General features: G+C 36.0%; 1 protein-coding gene across 1 annotated transcript in view; it reads left to right on the top strand.

Annotated features, from left to right (window-relative positions):
* The window catches only part of LOC107730863 (FRAS1-related extracellular matrix protein 2-like), a 79,014-nt gene extending 71,668 nt beyond the window's left edge, over positions 1-7,346 (top strand). The window contains exons 19-26 of the mRNA XM_016541820.1: positions 1,451-1,578; positions 1,724-1,858; positions 3,302-3,428; positions 3,546-3,733; positions 5,092-5,238; positions 5,316-5,801; positions 6,015-6,071; positions 7,316-7,346. Of these exons, the coding sequence (XP_016397306.1) occupies positions 1,451-1,578; positions 1,724-1,858; positions 3,302-3,428; positions 3,546-3,733; positions 5,092-5,238; positions 5,316-5,801; positions 6,015-6,071; positions 7,316-7,339 (1,292 nt within the window). The 3' untranslated portion in view covers positions 7,340-7,346. The remainder of the gene's footprint in view (positions 1-1,450; positions 1,579-1,723; positions 1,859-3,301; positions 3,429-3,545; positions 3,734-5,091; positions 5,239-5,315; positions 5,802-6,014; positions 6,072-7,315) is intronic.
* Positions 7,347-11,878: the final 4,532 nt, after the last annotated feature.

Here is an 11,878-nt window from a genome sequence, read left to right as displayed (position 1 = left end):
GAACATTTTGTCATTAATCACTTACCCCCATGTCGTTCCAAACCCGTAAAAGCTTCGTTCGTCTTCGGAACACAATTTAAGATATTTTGGATGAAAACCGGGAGGCTTGTGACTGTCCCATTGCCTGCCAAGTAAATTACACTGTCAAGGTCCAGAAAAGTATGAAAGACATGGTCAGAATAGTCCATCTGCCATCAGTGGTTCAACCGTAATGTTATGAAGTGACAAGAATACTTTTTGTACGCGAAGAAAACAAAAATAACGACTTTATTCAACAATTCGTCTCCTCTGTGTCTCTCCGCATCACCGTAGCGCCATTTTGGAGAATAACCGCTGAACGCAAGCAGCGTACGCTCTTCTGTGTCAGCCGCGCTGCACGGATTGCGCTGTTTTAGTTCAAATCAAAGCGTAAATACACGTAGAAAACGTATCCTTGTGCCGCAGCTAACACAGAATAGCGAACCGAGTTTGCATTCAGCGGATATTCTCCAAAATGGCGCTACGGTGATGCAGAGAGACACAGAGGAGACGAATTGTTGAATAAAGTCGTTATTTTTGTTTTCTTCGCGTACAAAAAGTATTCTTATCACTTCATAACATTACGGTTGAACCACTGATGGCAGATGGACTATTCTCACGATGTCTTTCATCCTTTACTGGACCTTGACAGTGTAATTTACTAGGCAGTCAATCGAACAGTCACAAGCCTCCCGGTTTTCATCCAAAATATCTTTAAATTGTGTTCCGAAGACAAACGAAGCTTTTACAGGTTTGGAACGACATGGGGATAAGTGATTAATGACAACATTTTCATTTTGGGGTGGAGTATCCCTTTAACTTCCGGTATGAATGGATCGCGTTTGTGTCGGAAACTACTTGTCCATGCAAGATAATTTATGCCTCGCAAAAATTCATGAAATTACATAGGAACGATGATCCCGTTTTTAACCAGTGTTTTGTTGAGGTGCAGTTACATGAAATGAAATTCATTTTATTTGTGTTCCATTCCACATTCGTTTTAAGGTATTACACTCAGGCTACACAATCACAGTTAGATGCATATTAAATGATATTCTCTAAATTTTAAGCAGGATTTTTTTTTTTTGGTCACCCCAAAGAAATCACTGGGCCTTACCTGGCCACCCCTGAAAACATTTCTGGCTATGCCCCTGAGGATATGTCATGAATTTAATTATGCATGAATTTAACGTGTGCAAAAGAAAAAAAGTTTTTTAAAAATATTAATAATGCTAATTATAATGTTTGGACATTTTTTATATTATTATTTAAATATTTAAATATATATATATTTTTCTTTTGATTTTGACTTGAAACATTTTCTTGTGAAATTTGCCCATTTTAAGCAATTTTCTGAAATCAGTTATGAGGAGACAGTGTATTGTGGTCTTACTTGTGTTCAGAAAGAATAATAACATTTGTGTCAACACAGCCTCCCCCATGACTTCCATGGTCATGTGTGCGGACCATCCCGGGCTGACCTTTAACCTTAGCTTGGTGAGAAGTGAGCCGACATACAACCAGCCAATGCAGCAGTGGACCTTCATCTCTGACTTTGCTGTAAGTCTTTAGGGTGTCTGACGGTGCGATTTTTCTTTGTTCAAAGCAAAATCTGCTCTGAATACTATATGTTCATGATTGGATTTGTCATTATTGGGTCCCTTTATTGTCTCTACTGATTCAGTAAGTGTTGACTTTCCTGCAGGTGAGGGATTACTCAGGAACTTACACGGTAAAACTGGTTCCCTGCACAGCTCCTCCCAGTATTGAGTACAGCTTCCGTCCTGTGTGCCACCCCAGAGAGCCAATTACCTTTGATCTGGACATACGCTTCCAACAGGTCATTACTGAAGCACAAGCACTCATCAAAGGGGTCACAGCAAAGGCTGTATAGCTGGGCTCAGGGCATTCCTGTGTCTGTCTAGTACGCTGGGAGTTAACATTACAGCTTACAGGAGTCATCTTACATACCTCTTTGCAAAGCCTGCGTCACAGGTTTACAAAACAATCCACTCTGAAACAGGTCAGTCTGGTTTGATCAGTCACCTTGTTAAAAAGAAACACTTATTTTAAAATTAAGACCTACATGATGCTCCACTGCCAGGAACAGCATTTCTTTGGCAGAATGCCCACACATTTTACTCATGTAATTAAATAATGCAAATACCAACTGCTGTAATGGTATCTTCTTCTTCTGATTGTTTAGCAAAATAGTATCTATCTTTAAATTGCTAAACATTAAATACTGAAATTAGTGGATTACATAAAAGATCAAGTACCACTCAAAAGTTTGTGGCTGGTTAGGTTTTTTTGTTGTTGATGTTGTTTTTTGTTTTTTTTAAAGAAGTCTCTTAAGGGTGCGTTTATTAGATTAAAATGCAATAAAACAGTTCTATTGTGACATATTGTACTATAAGTAATACAAATAAATATAATATATATATATTATTACAATTTAAAATAACTGTTTTCTATTGTAATATATTTAAAAATTATATAGTTAAAGTTTATTAGTTATTATTATTTAAGTTAAAGTTTATTTTATAAAGTTTATTTCATGTAAAGTTTTTGTTTTGTTTTGTTTTGTTTTGTTTTAGTTAATGTCTCGGGTTATGCATGCAACCATGGTTCCCCGAGAGGGAACTCTCGCTGTGTCCTCTAGCAGACACTTTGAAGACTGCCGACAGCAGGACCGGTGTCTGAAGTATAAGAGGGCACCTGCCAAACACATCACCAACTTAGTTGTCCTAAGAAACATTTCTTATTATTATCATTGTTGAAAACAGCTGTGCTGCTTAATTCTGGAAATAATTTTCAGGATTCTTTGATTGATAGAAAGAACAACATTTATTTGAAATAGAAATCATGTGTCATTACTATAACTTTTGATCAATTTAATGCATTCTTGCTGAATACAAAATATTAATTTCTTAAAATAAAGTCATACTGACCCCAAACTTTTGAACAGTAGTGTATTTAATTTATTGATTTTTCTAATGTTAGTTTTATTATAATTATAATTAATTATAAATTGTATAAATTATAAAATCTAATTATTATTTTTTTTACTTTCATGTTGTCTGACTATATTTGTACTGCTACACTGTCAAACTAAATTCTAAAATTCAAATTATATAATAAATATTAATAATATAATATAATTTGCTAAATATGACCCCTTCGAAAGCTACTAAACTTAAGTGTTAGCTTTAAGACAGATGAGAAAATCTAACATATACCCAGTATTTTTAGCGAAAAGTAATGTGTTTGTTGTTGATTTTAGGTGAGTGATCCAGTGTCAGCAGAGTTCAGTCTTAACACACAGATGGTCCTGCTTTCAAAGAAAACTCTCTGGCTGTCAGACGGCTCCATGGGCTTTGGTCAGGAGAGTGATACAGCTTTCTCAGAGGGTAAAATGCTACAAACAGCACTTCATTCTTATGTATTTTACCCCTGTGGCTTAAAAAAAGATTTGTAGTATTTGCAGTATGACACCTCTCCTTATTTATGGTTGTTGCATTCTTTAGGAGATGTCATCTATGGCCGTGTAATGGTGGATCCTGTTCAGAATCTTGGAGACTCGTTCATCTGTAACATTGAGAAGGTGTTCCTGTGCACAGGGGCAGATGGATACATCCCAAAATACAACCCTGACAACTTTGAGTATGGCTGCCTAGCTGATTCACCATCTCTTTTGTACCGATTCAAGATCATTGTAAGTGTGAACACTGTTTCATACAGCCCAAACCAAAAATAAAAAGTTGCTATTGTAGATTAGATATTCAATATCATGGATTAAATCATTTTATTTTAAAGGCAATTTTTAGGTAGAAAAGTATAAGAAAATATAAGGCTTTATATAAAAGTTGTAATATTAATTTATAAAGTATAAACCAGTCTTATTTTAGTATTGAGATATTATTATAGTTTTAACATTTTGAATTAGTGTTTATTTTTCTATTTTTATTTTTAGTTAAAGTTTTAGTAATTTTGGTTAGTGTTTTTGTCATTTTATTAGTTTTAGTTTGTTTAATATGTCTATATAGCTTTTTTATTCATTTTTATTTCACTTTTAGTTATTTTAGTACATAAAGAAAGGCATGGCGAGGGGACGCAGTGTCTTGTTCCCTCTTGGGGAACCTCGACGTTCCCCTTCTAGGGAGCTCGTGCTCCATGCTCCATATCCTCAGAAGGTTATGTTACAATCAGCCAAAGCAGCATGCAGGGCCCAGGGGGACCGCCCACTTAAAAAAACCCTAGAAAGGGGGGGCCACCCCATCTACCTGACTGAGCTTAAGGGATAAAGGAAGAAGACCATTTATTAAAAACCCCAAGGGGAGACAGCTAGACGAGGCTCAGGGGACTGCCTACTTGAAAAACCCCGATAAGGGGGGCAGTCCAATGCAGAGTACTTGGAAAAAAGCCTACATCACAAGGGAGCGTTAGTTAGTGGTCAGTGGTCTACTTGCCAGCAGCGGGGCCCGAACCGCAAGACGCAGACACTTGTTCCTCATCCCCCGAGAAGAGGGACAAACGCAGACGGAGCTTTCTCATTGGATATTTTCACAATGAGTGCATTCAGAGCCCTCAAACACTGAACACGTGTGCTCCTCACCAAGACACATAACGCATAGATCGAGTGTGTCCTCGGGTGTCAGAAACCTCTGACACAGAGGCACACACTTTCAGTTCCCAAAGTGTCCCCCAGAGGACGCAGCGCGTGTTCCCTAGAAGAGGAACTATAATAACCCTGGTCTAAACCAGTTGTCAAAATGTTTATTAATATAAATTAATTTTTAAGTTTTCTTAGACTCAAAAAAAAAAACATAATGACTAGCTGACATCTAGATCCAGCTGATTATCATTAGTGTACTATTATAGTGTTTATTAAAAATTTTCATTTTAATTTTTATATTTTCTGTTTTACATTGTAGTAATTTTCTTGTGTTTTTGTCATTTACCATGTTAAAACCTTCCTCATGTCAAGTAGATCCAGTTGTTTCTTTTTTGCCTTTGCGCTGCACTCAGGATCATTAGACAGTATAATGTGTAATTTTGAACTCTGCTTTACAGGACAAAGCTCAACCAGAAACTCAGGCGAGAACATTTGGCAGCATTAGTTTCAATGCTTTCCTCGCTGTAGACGATCCTCAGGCGCTGCCGCTGGTGAGGCAGCCGGGCTCTGACGGCTTTAGGCTGGATTCCACAGCTTTGTTTCAGGTAAGAGGGACATAACTGCTGCCACATTAAGAAACATTGCAATAATGTTCTGATACTAACACTATAACACTGTCCAGGTGTCGGCAGGCAGGGAGTGGTACATTCACACCATCTACACTGTCCGGTCCAGAGACAACGCTAACCGAGGCATCGGGAAAAGGAGCCTTGAATATCATTCTGTGACACACGGTCACTCGATTTCCAAAAGGTCAGCTAACCGCGTTCCAGATTTGGCTCAGGATATTGGCATAGAAAATAACCGCGGCACAAATATCTTACACATAGCGCTGGACCGCAGCGCTCAGAAACATCCCAACCTTCATGAGGAATCCCAAGCGGAGGGTATCGTTCCTAGAGAACTGAATCAAAGGGACTCTAATGATGATCGTGTTGTCTTGATCATAGGAATCTTGGTAGGTCTTCTCTTCACCATCCTCCTCGTCATTCTTGTCATTCTGGTGGTACGATCTAGACGGGACAAGAACATCGCTGAGCCCCCGAAAGGCTCCAGCAGCACAGAGCCCATGATGACGCAAGGCCTTGATAGCAACAACAGCTCAGAGGTTTGATTTCCCAACCGTGGATGCTTTTATTCAAATCACTTTTTATTTGCAAGTTCCTCTTGTTCATTTGCTCGGGCACGCAAAGACACATATTGAGTCGGAGTGGTTGCGCTCTACCTCTCCTCGGGATTTTGTCGGTCCAAGAGTGTACTTGAATTTCATAAGCACTTCCGTCTTCACTGCTTTAATAACTGAAGTCTGAATCTTTTGCAGAGAGAATTGGTTGTACTACTGTTACTACTGCTTGATGACATTGATATTCATCCAAATGTAAGTTTACTTTATATCCAAAGGTGCTAGATGAAAGAACGGTATTATGGGAAAGATGATCTTGTATAAATACAGTTTGTTTTAAGTCACTGGTCATTTTTATTGGCTTATTATTATGGTTAATAATAAGGTTGAATAAATCAAATTTTAATACACGAGTTTCACAATTTGAGTTGAATTACTGAAATAAATGAACTTTTCCACGACATTCTAATTTACTGAGATGCACCTGTATGTGGTTTTTTTCACTGCTATTGTTTCTACTTTACAAATTAAATGTACTGTAATACAGTAACTTCAATAACATCAAACTAGGATTTTTGCTTTAATCAAGTTTCCATGAGAGTGAAATTGTTTCAGTTTTGGCTAAAGAAAAGCACATTAGTATTATTTTTCTGTATTTTATGTATTTATGGCCACAATCAAGTTTGCATGGTTTTCTTTTTCTTTTTATCTACACTTACTGTGTAAAAATGTATTATAGTGTATTATAAAATGATCAAATGATTTTTGCCATGTAACATTTCATTGCCGTTTCACAATCAGCAGTTGCTTTTTTTTCATGACTTTTGTACCTGAATGTAATGCTGATTAGCATGATATCAAATGACATTAATCAGATAAAAGAGAGTTTTTCTTTGAGATGCCTCAACACAAAAACTACTGATTTATTGGTTAAACAATGTGACAGTTGGAATTCCTTAGTTTTAGTTTTTTTTTTTTTTATGTAATTCAGTCCAAAACATAAGAGCTATATATTCCCATTCCCTATAAACAACAAGCATTATTCTGCATAATGTATAGAATACTGTTATTTTGAGAACATTTTGAAAATAAATTAGTTATGCCAGACACTTTGACTTGAATTCATAATGGATTAAAATGAAATGCAGCCAGAGATGCATGTTCTGCAATCCAAACTAAATATACTGGAGTATGTATACTTAAAATTAACAGCTCAATACCATTTTACAACACAAGTACAATTTAAACATGTTGCTTCAGACAAATCTTCAAGTTTTATTTATTTTGTTTTATTCTATACAGTATATAGTATATATACAATATTGTGCAAAAGTCTTAGGCCATTAGTATTTTCACCAACAACAAAAAAAATGGTTTTAAGCCAGTTATTTCTATCTTTTGCTGTAGCGTGTCAGTAGAAAATGTCAGTTTACATTTCCAAACATTCCTTTTGCCATTAATTGTAATAATTCAGTGAGATTTTTTTTGTCTGACAACAGCCAGTGCTCCACACAGAGATCTGATCTCAGCATCATCCAGTCTGTCTGGGATTACATGAAGAAACAGAACAAACTGAGAAAAAACATCTCCAAGATGTTTTTCACATCAAATGTTAATTTGATTTAGTTAATAAAGTTATTTGATCTATAAAATCTATTTATGACATTATTTTTGAAAGAATCCTCACTTTACAGCAAGTACTTTACAAGTGCCTAAAACTTTTCACAGTATTGTAGTTTTGCAGGTAGGTTTCTTGAAGTGTCTTGGAGACTTTGCCATGGTTCTTCTGGATTTAGTCTGAGTTTTTTCTGTTTCTTCATGTCATTCCAGAGGAACTGGATGATGGTGAGATCAGATCTCTGTGTGAAGCACTGGCTGTTGTCAGACTCCTTGTTCATACAAAAAGTACATATGTTAAACTTTCACGTAGTCCAAATTTTACTTTGTGTACATGTTGGAGAATTGAAAAATTATGAAATGCTAAAATGCTCAGTTTGTGTTCGATTAGATTTATCATGTTTGTACTGACATAATCACATGACTGTATTAACCTTCTGATGCTGTTTGGTCATTTTTGACTGAAAGGTTTTATGTTTTGGCTTTTTAGAATTTTATTACTTCATCGGAATGGTTAAAAAAATATATAATAGACATGATTCGAAAAGGTTAAATGGTCCTGAAAAAAAGAGTCACTTCTACTCTTCAGAGTCAAAAATGACCGCATTGGAAATGAAAACGTATGCGCACAACTGAGTAGGATAAACTTTTTATCCGATAAGAAAAAATGCGCATAAACTAGGATGGAAACACATTTACCGAATAAATTCCACCATGCGCATTGAAAAAGTCATGTGACTTTGCGCTATGAGACGGGATAACTTGACTAACCAGCGGACCGATCTCGTTCACAGCATCTAGCTATATGTTGTTTTGGTCGTTCTGAAATGCCTGAGGAAAGTCTGTCATCAAAGTATTTCTGTATAATTACTGTCTTACATGACTGCGTTCCCAAACAGCAGGCATCCACCTCTAAAAGCAATGACCGCATTTATTGTGTTACGTCTGCTCTCTCTGAAGCGCAAGTAATTTATTACATATGAAAAGTATTATATTCAGTGGCTTCTCCTAGTTTTCTTAGAGATATTTAGTGCCAGTTTATCAGGAAGTGACGATTTTGTTCTCTTTGACTCGTTGGATGGAAACGGTGCTTTATTCGCAAATGTTTTATGCGATAGCCTATTCCAGTTTTGCGCATAAGTTAAATTCGCATCTTTGGATGGAAACATAGCAATGTCTACAACATTGTGTACATGTTGGAGAATTGAAAAATTATGAAATGCTAAAATGCTCAGTTTGTGTTCGATTAGATTTATCATGTTTGTACTGACATAATCACATGACTGTATTAACCTTCTGATGCTGTTTGGTCATTTTTGACTGAAAGGTTTTATGTTTTGGCTTTTTAGAATTTTATTACTTCATCGGAATGGTTAAAAAAAATTAATAGACATGATTCGAAAAGGTTAAATGGTCCTGAAAAGAAGAGTCACTTCTACTCTTCAGAGTCAAAAATGACCGCATTGGAAATGAATGGGAGGAGAATTTCATCTAATGGAAATGTTTGAGACTACGCCCAGACAAAGTCATACTGAAAGATTTTTTTTTAATTTTTTTTTAGATATTTACCTCAAATTTAGATGCTTCTTATTTAGATTTATGGCTTTGATTTTCTCAGTTTTGTTTGTGCATGTATCTAGCCACAAAACAGGAAAAACCAGATGAATACAATAAAAATGGCACCACCTCCCTGAAGAAAGAAAGAAACAATTAAGATGACAACCAGCAAAAAGAAGACTATGGGTAATGCAAACAGTCATTCACAACCACAGGATTTCACAATAGTTTCAACAAGCTGTGCTGAGCTAGACTGGTCACGGACAGGTTTCTCAACTTCTGAGAGTTTCTCCTGTTAAATGCTGCCTCACTCCTGAGTTACTCTTTTTGTGAAGGAATATATCAAATGAGTTATCAACCCCACAAGAAATATAAATTCAGTCAAGTGAATTTGTGTCCAAATTTGTTGACTGTGTTTGGATGGTACACAAATTGTTTGGCATTGGGTTCACTTCTGCCTCATGATTAGGTGTTTTCATAAAAATGCTAAATTTTGAATGTTTGTCCTCTTGACTTACAATCATTGAATTTCAGGAAAAGAGCAGAGCGAATTGTGTAAATTATTTGTAAAGCTATTCCTATGTAAATTGTCATTTCAGTGCAGCGATTTACATAGGACTGGTTTTACAAACAATTTACACACATTTGTTTTGTGAATAAAGTTGCTTGATTCTATAGAGTGGTGCAGTGACGTCAGAACCCGGAAAACCATTATGAAGGGTTATAAAATGGTTCAAATTTAACTCAGATTCATAAATCTCATAGATTATGCGCATAGCTATAATTCTGTGTGTAAAAAAAAAAAAAGGCATGAACATGAGAATGCATGTCAGGTTGGACGTTGATAACATGCGTGCAGGAATGTGACGGCTGGACAAGGTTCACAGACATTTGACGAACAGAAATGGAACAGCTGAACAAAGGGGAGATTAGTGTCAAAAGTTGCCGTATCTTGTTGGTATTCAGAGTGGAACTGAATACAAAATTCCAACTTGACGTGCTTTACCAGTGTTCTGTGTGCTTACATATGTGCACTGTGACTGCTGTAAGAAAACGCTTGTGTCTCAAATGAATCAAAAGTTAAGATGTTACATTATTTGTTAACAGTACTTTCTTTAAGGCTGCTACACATATTAAGGGTACAAAATAGGTGTATGAAGTAGTTACCAATTTGGGATGCATGTGCTGTAAATGTGGAATATTACTTGATAAATAATGAAAGGGAGACCTGAATCATTATATATTCTATCGTAATTGTACAATAATATCGTATTTTGTACATGTGACTTGGATAGGTTTATTGCAAATGAAAAATGTATAATTTCATTCATTTAAACAAATTTACTCTAAATGCAGACGCTGCATCCCACATTTTGTCAATGACACTCCCCCAACTTGGGGAGATCAGAAGAACACTCCCAATCAGCGCATAACGTTCAGAGTTTCTCATAATTATGACTTTATAGTGGTGCTCACCTATATGTTTTCAGTAGTCATGTCAAAGCAGTAACTAAATCAGCATACTAACATCTCAAAAACATTGCAATAATTAGATGTTTTGTTTCCAGTCAAGACTTGGAGAAACTTGTTCATGCCTTTATCACTAGCAGGGTGGACTATTGTAATGGTCTCCTCACCGGCCTTCCCAAGAAGACCATTAGACAGCTGCAGCTCATCCAGAACGCTGCTGCCAGAATTCTGACTAGAACCAGAAAATCTGAGCATATCACACCAGTCTTCTGGGCCTTACACTGGCTTGCAGTTATATTTAGGATTGATTTTAAAGTACTTTTACTCGTTTATAAATCACTAAATGGCCTAGGACCTAAATACATCGCAGATATGTTCACTGAATATAAACCTAACAGACCACTCGGATCGTTAGGATCGAGTCAGTTAGAAATACCAAGGGTTACTTACTCACAAGGGGAATCTGCTTTTAGCTATTTTGCTGCCCGCAGTTGGAATCAGCTTCCAGAAGGAATCAGATGTGCTAAAACATTAGTCACATTTAAATCTAGATTCAAAACTCATCTGTTTAGCTGTGCATTTATTGAATGAGCACTGTGCGATGTCCGGATTGATTGCACTGTATTTTATGTATGTATAATCATTTTCAATTTTTAACTGTCTTAAATTCGTTTTAAATAAATTTTTTTATCATTTTCAAAGTTTTTAAATTCCTTGTTTTATTCTTGTGATTATTTTTTTTTTATGATTATTTTACTTTCTTTTAAAGCACTTTGAATTACCATTGTGTACGAAATGTGCTATATAAATAAACTTGCCTTGCCTTGCCTCATCTGTTCAGTATGTACCCTTTAAATATTTACACTGAAAAGTAAACTGTTTAAAAAGGTCAAGTGCAAGATACAGATCAAATGAGGAACAAATAATCATATTACTTGTAAAAAGTGGCAGGTCTATTAGTTTGCATTTACACTCCAAGACTCAATACACAGATCTATTTTAACAGAGTTTTTTATTATCATTTATTTATTTAGTTTTTGTCTCATTTGTTGTTATGGATTTGAGCTATTTTCTGTGGATTCTTATTTAATTAACCACCTCTAGTTGGCCATGGCATTGCTTTTATTTTTATTTGATTTAATTTGGAGCTAATTCAATTTAGATTCTTAAGTACTTATGCAGGGAAAGCTAAGTAAATTATCGTCCACATTATTTATGTTTGTGATAACCCAAATTGGTTATTAAACTATGACCATATAGACCAGGGGTGGTGAACTCTGGTCCTGGAGAGCCTCAGCCCTGCAGAGTTCAGCTCCAACCCTAATAAAAACTCACCTGCCTGTAGCTTCCTAACCTTCAGACCTTGATTAGCTTGTTCAGGTGTGTTTGATTAGGGTTGAAGCAAAACTCTGCAGGGC

Source organism: Sinocyclocheilus rhinocerous, unplaced genomic scaffold, assembly GCF_001515625.1.
Source record: "Sinocyclocheilus rhinocerous isolate Xijiao unplaced genomic scaffold, SAMN03320098_v1.1 scaffold938, whole genome shotgun sequence".
NCBI classification, from domain to species: Eukaryota; Metazoa; Chordata; class Actinopteri; order Cypriniformes; family Cyprinidae; genus Sinocyclocheilus; species Sinocyclocheilus rhinocerous.
Note: the sequence above shows the minus strand (reverse complement) of the source record. Positions and strands in the feature narration are given on the sequence as shown.